We start from the raw sequence: 7,500 nt of genomic DNA on the forward strand, positions 1-7,500 counted from the left end.
TGAAACACTCGCGCTACACACTGAAACAACTCGCGCTACACACTGAAACACTCGCGCTACACACTGAAACAACTCGCGCTACACACTGAAACACTCGCGCTACACACTGAAACACTCGCGCTACACACTGAAACACTCGCGCTACACACTGAAACACTCGCGCTACACACTGAAACACTCGCGCTACACACTGAAACACTCGCGCTACACACTGAAACACTCGCGCTACACACTGAAACACTCACGCTACACACTGAAACACTTGCGCTACACACTGAAACACTCGCGCTACACACTGAAACACTCACGCTACACACTGTAATACTGCGATACTAAACAAAAGAAACAAATGCTTTGAAGGCAAGCTTCTATTCCATTCCAAAACCTTGAGTGTTTTGGATTCCAAAGTCCATGTTGTTTTTGAAATCCTCGTAACTTGGACTGTGAACAGCTTGTTTTCTCTGTCATTAATATATCTGACAAAAGTAAGAATAGCAGATGTTGTCCGTTTTGTTGATAGTTTTCAGGGAGCTGTGACAAGATCGAAATTGGACAAAGGTTACAAATTATTCTTGACCTTTTTTTAAATAAAAACAAAAAAGTTCCATTCATTTAAATGGCATGACACTTGATGACTAGCTCACACTTACTATAGCTAAACAAAATAAATAAATAAATACATTGAAATGATGTCTGATTGTGGGCTATGTTTGAAATCTAGTGGCTTTTGTTAAAATTTCATGTTATTAAGTGTTAGTTTGTCCCGGAGATTGCAGCAATATTCCACTAGTGACTAGATTATGGCTCATTTTTCATGTTACTACCATGAATGAAACTAAGAATTGTACATCTTTACAGTGATAAATTAACCGCGCTTCTGTTTCCAAATGAACCAAACTTCCGGTTGCAATGAAATGACTTCCGGACACACTGAAAATGTTTGTGCTCTCTCACACGTGCGAAGGTTTGAAAAGTGCAGTCTTTGTGCAGGTACAACAGTATGTTGGCGATTACAGGGTATATGCAAAGAGTTTCTATGTAACCGCATGTCTTTCATATATATGCACATATATATATATATAGTGTTTCACATGTACGCGCAAGTGTTTCAGTGTGTAGCGCGAGTGTTTCAGTGTGTATCGCAAGTGTTTCAGTGTGTAGAGCGAGTGTTTCAGTGTGTATCGTAAGTTTTCAATGTGTATTGCAAGTGTTTCAGTGGGTTTTGTCTCAAACGGCCTCTCACACACACACACACACACACACACACACACACACACACACACACACACACACACACACACACACACACACACACACACACGTCTGGTGCACTATCTTTGTGAGGACTCTCCATAGACGTAATGGTTTTTATACTGTACAAACTGTATATTCTATCCCCTTACACTGCCCCTATCCCTAAACCTACCCATCACAGGAGACATTCTGCATTTTTACATTTTCAAAAAAACTAATTCTGTATGATTTATAAGCTTTTGTACCCATGGGGACCTCAATTTAGGTCCCCACGGTGACACGAGTCCCCATAAGTCTGTGTGCATTCAGGTTTAAGTCCCCACCGGTGTAGAAAAACATGTCCACACATACACACACACACACACACACACACACACACACACACACACACACACACACACACACACACACACACACACACACACACACACACACACACACACACACACACACACACACACACACACACACACACACTCTCACAGACACACCCACCAGAGGGTGACACACACACACACACACACACACCCACCCACCCACCCACCCACCAGAGGACGACACACTCACTCACACTCACACACACACACACACACACACACACACACACACACACACACACACACACACACACACACACACACACACTAGTCAGTCAGTACCAGACACATCCACCAGAGGGCGTCACACTCTCTCACACTCACACACACACACACAGACACACACAGACACACCCACCAGAGGGAGACACGCACGCACGCACGCACACACACACACACACCCACCAGAGGGCGACACACACACACACGCTCACGCTCTCCATACCTGTTAACATTTGGGTATTAAAATATGGGAGATCGGTGGGGTGGGGGGGTGGTTTCAATTCAGCCACATGCGGTTTCATGTCATCTATACATTACACACCCCATCGCCAAACCATAGAAAAATTAATCTAAGACAGTTGTATTCATCTTAACAATACCCAATAAATCAATATACAGAAAAACAGATTTCTAAAATAAGGGATAGGCCACAAATATGTGACAGTTTGCAAAACTGAACAGGTGATGTGGTGTAATGTTCAGTTACTGTAAGAAACCGTTCCAGCGGGTGGAGTTTACTGTACTGGATATTACACGTCACCTGTGTGTACTCCACAGGCTTTCACTGGAAATTAATATTACATCCAAATATTATTGTTGTGTAACTTCACCTACTGGAACAGTATTTCACAATTTTTCACAGGAACTGAATATTACAAAATATTACCTTGTGCATAGTTTTTTTTTTCTGTATAGTTCTATCTTGTTAATAAATTTTGCGTTCTATTTTGGCTTTCTCGTGTGTCCAAGCTATTTTTGTTGCGTTCCTTTTGAGCCACGGGGCGAAACAGATACGGACTGAAAAAAAAGAGAACTCTGTTATGGTGCTCAATTTGTCTTGGCTTGAATGGTTCAAAAGCATTTGCAAGAATAAGAGCGCATCATATAATGTAACTCCAGCCAAAGGATGCCAGAAAATACAGATGCTGCGTTAATTGCGCTAAATATTTACCACTTCTCTTCCCATTTCTGACACGGGTTTCATACAAGATCTGGCAACTGGACAACCTTGGAATAATATATTGATGTGATTATTCATATAACGACGTTTGGGCTATACAAATTACGGGAGTCTCACAGGAGAAATAACAAAACGGGAGGGGGGCGGGAGATGGGTGTGAAATACGGGAGACTCCCGGGGAAAACAGGAGTGTTGATAGGTCATACACACTCACTCACACTCACACTCATCAGTCAGTACCAGACACATCCACCAAAGGGCGCGCGATGCACACACACTGGTTAGTGCCGCTCACTAGCTCTAGTACTCGTACTGATCAAACTTGTTGCAAGGTTGCAACTCACCTTTGTTTATATAGCGTTACAATAAGGTCTCATTAGTTAACGTTGATTGTTGCATTAACTAATATTAACAATGAGCAAGACATTTATTCCAGTATTTATTAAGGTTGGTTAATAAAAACACAACTGTTCATTATTAGTTAATGTCAGCTCAGGTGCATTAATTAATATCAACCGATACAAAAATATGAAAATTCAATTCAGTTCATTTATTTGTGTAGGGATTTTCTTAATCTATATTTTTTTCACAGCAGCTTTACAGAATATGCTTGTTTTAATGTCACAATTTGGAATTCTTCACTTTCAGACGTTTAAACTCTTTGAGCTTTTATCATTTCAAATTCTCAATCGTTTATTTTGGCAGAATGCTAATGATGTCCACTCACCGAAATGTTAAGAATTATATGAATGTGTAAATAAAGCACACACTGTGTTCCCAGAAAGAAGATTGACAGAGGGACCCGTGACTCTTCATTACTATTATTTCTCATTATATGCAACAGTCAAGCTTTCCTGTAGCTCAAACAGTAGAGCGCTTGCAACGGCAAGGTCATGGGTTCGATTCCCAGGGAAAACAAGAACTGATAAGAATGTAAATGTGTACCTTGAAATGCAATGTAAATCACTATGGCTAAAAACATCTGCCAAAATGCATACATGTAAATGTATATCTAGTTATAAGCGTTTATTCAGAGGGTTGTTCAGGTCTCAACTTGTAGAGTCACACTGAGTGTTAGTGTTGTGGCGACGATGAAATGATCAGTTCTGATGTGTGTTTGTTCCTCAGGGAGTAAGATGTGTGCGTCGTGCTGTACGAGGAAGACTCCTCTCTGGAGAGACGCTGAGGACGGGACGCCGCTCTGTAACGCCTGTGGGATCAGGTGAGGAAACTCTCGCCGCATGTGGATTCATGTTCCTTTAAGGCCCGTTCACACTAGAGCTAAATAGCATTAAAAAGCATTACATTTTAATCCTACAGGCATCAAACATTTAGATACAGTTTTGAAGAAAATGTTATGCTATCAATTTATTTGAATATAGCCTTCATAATTAATATTGTTTTAATTTGCTGTCGTAAAATATGTACGTTAGTGTGATAAACATGCAGAACCGGTTCGGTAATTGCCGTGATGCGGCGGTGACCTGGGTCATTTTTATCCAGACATCAATCAATAGCTGTATTAGTGCCAGTGAGCCTGACCTTCATTCATAAAAAAGATGCCATTAAACAAGTGTTTGAAATATTCTGTCTTTATGTTTTTCTGTTTACATTTGTTTGTTTATTTTTGTTTTTTTTGCAGGTACAAGAAATATCGTGTGCGATGTCAGCAGTGCTGGAACATCCCGAAGAAAGAAGCGAACACCAACTCGCAGTGTCAGAAATGTGGAGACGTCCTGAAGCTGAAGGGCGGTAGCTGGTAGGACTGTCATTACCGTCATCTTCGCATCTGCGGACGCTCTCAGATCTGAGCGTTTCTAAGAGATGTGAACGTGTGACGCTTCATCTGAACGCACAGAGAGTCTGTGTGTGTGTGTGATGTGATTCAAACTGAATCATTCTCAGGGTCTGTTATTGTGAACGGAGAGCCATTTCTCCTCGAGCTGTTCAGTTTCGTGCTGTACATGACCATTGATTGTTCGCTTATTTAATTTCCCCATTTTTCTTGTTTGTGACATCATATTTATTAATGAATTATTTATTGATTAATGTATTTTCTTTGGTCACAGTCATCTCTCTGACTAGCTGACTATCACATGTGTTTGTGTTCAGAGGTTGTTCTGTGCGGGAATAAAATATATTAAATTGTATTTATTATAGTGCTCTATTGTCAGTGTTTTCTTAAACTTTACATAGACGCTTTATCTAATTAATAAGACAGTACGTTCACTTCGACATGAATCATGTCATGATGTATGTAGATTAATATTAAAGTCAGCGTGAAACGGAAGTCACTCTTTCTTAAAGTTCCGTATATCCGAGTGAAACGCTTCTGGAACAAGAACAAATGTGGGCGGGGCTTGATTTTGTTCATTGGGAATTGATTGGATGGTTGTGGTTTGCTATTGGCTGATCTCATGTGAGTGACAGGTTGCCCCACCCTCGTCATCAGAGAAGAGAAGAGATGCTGCAAGAAGTTATTCTGATTCAAGATTATTAAAACAATAATTATGTGCATCCATAAATCATTTAGGCTACAATAAACATGTTCCATAAAAAAAAACAAGAATTGTCAATTTTGATTTCATGGTGATTAATGTTTCCTCGTCAACGATAGAATCAGCTGGTTTATGTGTGTGTGTTGAGTTGGGTTTGTGAGCATAACTCAAACGTTCTGCTGTAAATATGACTAATCGTCTCTGGCATTTGATGAGAATTAAGCATTTCATTAATTTACTTTATTGGTCTTCTTTTTTTTCTTTTTTTTTCAAAGGCCAAAAATCTCAAAACCAGACGCTCCAAGTTGCTCCTCGTCCACGTGCTTAATCTGAGAATGATTCAGTTGTTCAGATTCACATGATCCAAATGTTCAGTATGGTTCTCTATAGAACTATAGGGTTCTTGACTCAATTTTAAAGAACTCTTTATGCCAAAAAGGCTCTATATAAAGAGAAATGTCTTAAATGATTGCATGCATAATATATATATATATTTATATATATATTTTATTAGTGTTACATTGTTTACTAGCTGTTAATTCATAAAATTTAACGAGTAAAAATTAATTAAAACAAAACTGATTAAAACTAAATTCTTAAAATGATGCCATTTCACAAACCCTTTTATATTAAAGGGGTCATTTTATAATGTTTCCTGAAGTGCACTGATATTGTTAGTATGATATTTATATAAAAAATTGTCAGAATTTAGAAATATATGCTGATTTTATATCCTGATCCCTCTGTCAGAAGGGGTGTGTCTTCAATGTAAACGCCCACTCCTGTGATTGGCCAACATCTTTGCATATGAAATGAGTATTACATGTGGAACTCTCAAATCTTTTACTACGTTTTTACTATTACAGCTCCAAGATTGACTAATCGTGAAGTGTTGATTATGGCATTATATTTAGATCGACTGTCACATGAACGCTTGCAGCGATGACATTCACATAGTTGAAATAAATAAGCACTTTTCTAGCATTAGGATCCTTTGGAAGGTAATGTTATTTTTAGTCCAGTGACACTGTATCGCTCTTCTCTCCTAAAAGCTGTCTTTGGACTAACGAGGAACTTTTGAGTTCTGAAGTTTACAGGATGTTTTTATAGTACAATGACCTCTTGAATGCCAAAAGATCAAGGAAATTTTGATTTCTCAGTTCATGACCCCTTTAAAAGTGTGTTTGTTCCTTTGCTCTTTGCCAGCTTATTATGTTCAGGTCCCAGATCAGAACCGCAGTGGTTGTGTTTGCTGTGAATCTCTGTTGTGTGTCGCCATGATCTGACGGTTTTTCTGTTTGTTTAGATACAGTTTGAAATGTTAGGAGCTGGGAAGGAGATGGTGATAGAAAGAATATAGAAGGGAAAATTAGATTTCAATGCTTTTTAGTTTTGTGCTCGCTCCCAAATTTCTTCCAGAAACATTGTGGGAAGGGCAGCGAGAAATTACATGCAGGATTTAGGATTTTATTTATTTTATTTTGCATAGTGTGTGTGTATGTGTATGTGTGTGTGTGTGTGTGTGTGTGTGTGGTGCGTTTACTGCCAGGTTTACAGAGGAACATGATGTCCTTCATGACTGACATCCTTCATTATCAGTAAAACCCGAGGAAACATTCAGTACATTCAAATATCGGAGAGCATCAGTGAATCATAAGATGTCTAATGTTCACTCAGTTCTGTCGTGTGTCAGAAACATGTTTATATGCATGATGTCAGAAAATCGGCGAAGTTGTTTTTACCATTTGGTTTCAGTAAATGCTCTGAAAGTTTGAACTCTGAAAGTTTGCCGTGTGTTTCACTGAACTCAACAATCAAGAACAATCTGATTCCTCATGAAATCAGCCCTTAACAGTGCCCCTTTTATACTTTTTGAAATATTTCCTTTCATGTAGTGTATAATGCAGCTGTTTGTGAATGTAAAAGGTCTGCAAAGTTTCAAAGATCAAAGTGCAGATAAATAAGTTTTTTTCTAAAAGCAATTCTGAACTGAAACGCATCGTCAGTAATTCAGTCTCACTTCCTGCTAAACCTACGTAAGCTTGAAACTCATTTGCATAAAGGTCTTGATTGGCTGAACAGTGTCTCGTTGCCCCGCCTTCAATCACTGTAATTGTATCTGGGACTGGAAGAGTTTGGTTTGTGTTGTTCATGTCGAGAAGACACTCTTTGAGATTGATACGGTAAA

The 7,500-nt window shown here is 39.0% G+C and overlaps 1 protein-coding gene across 4 annotated transcripts in view; it reads left to right on the forward strand.

The window, feature by feature from the left end:
- The window catches only part of zglp1 (zinc finger GATA like protein 1), a 19,752-nt gene that overhangs the window by 8,995 nt on the left and 3,257 nt on the right, over positions 1–7,500 (forward strand). For 3 of the 4 annotated variants that reach the window (XM_081380658.1, XM_081380660.1, XM_081380657.1), the window contains exons 5-6: positions 3,943–4,036; positions 4,457–5,368. In XM_081380658.1, the coding sequence (XP_081236784.1) occupies positions 3,943–4,036; positions 4,457–4,577 (215 nt within the window). In that variant the 3' untranslated portion in view covers positions 4,578–5,368. Of the gene's footprint in view, positions 1–3,942; positions 4,037–4,456; positions 5,369–7,500 lie in introns of those variants that run through there. The other variant, XM_081380659.1, reaches the window with a different exon arrangement.

This window comes from Scardinius erythrophthalmus, assembly GCF_964197995.2.
Source record: "Scardinius erythrophthalmus genome assembly, chromosome: 12".
NCBI classification, from domain to species: Eukaryota; Metazoa; Chordata; class Actinopteri; order Cypriniformes; family Leuciscidae; genus Scardinius; species Scardinius erythrophthalmus.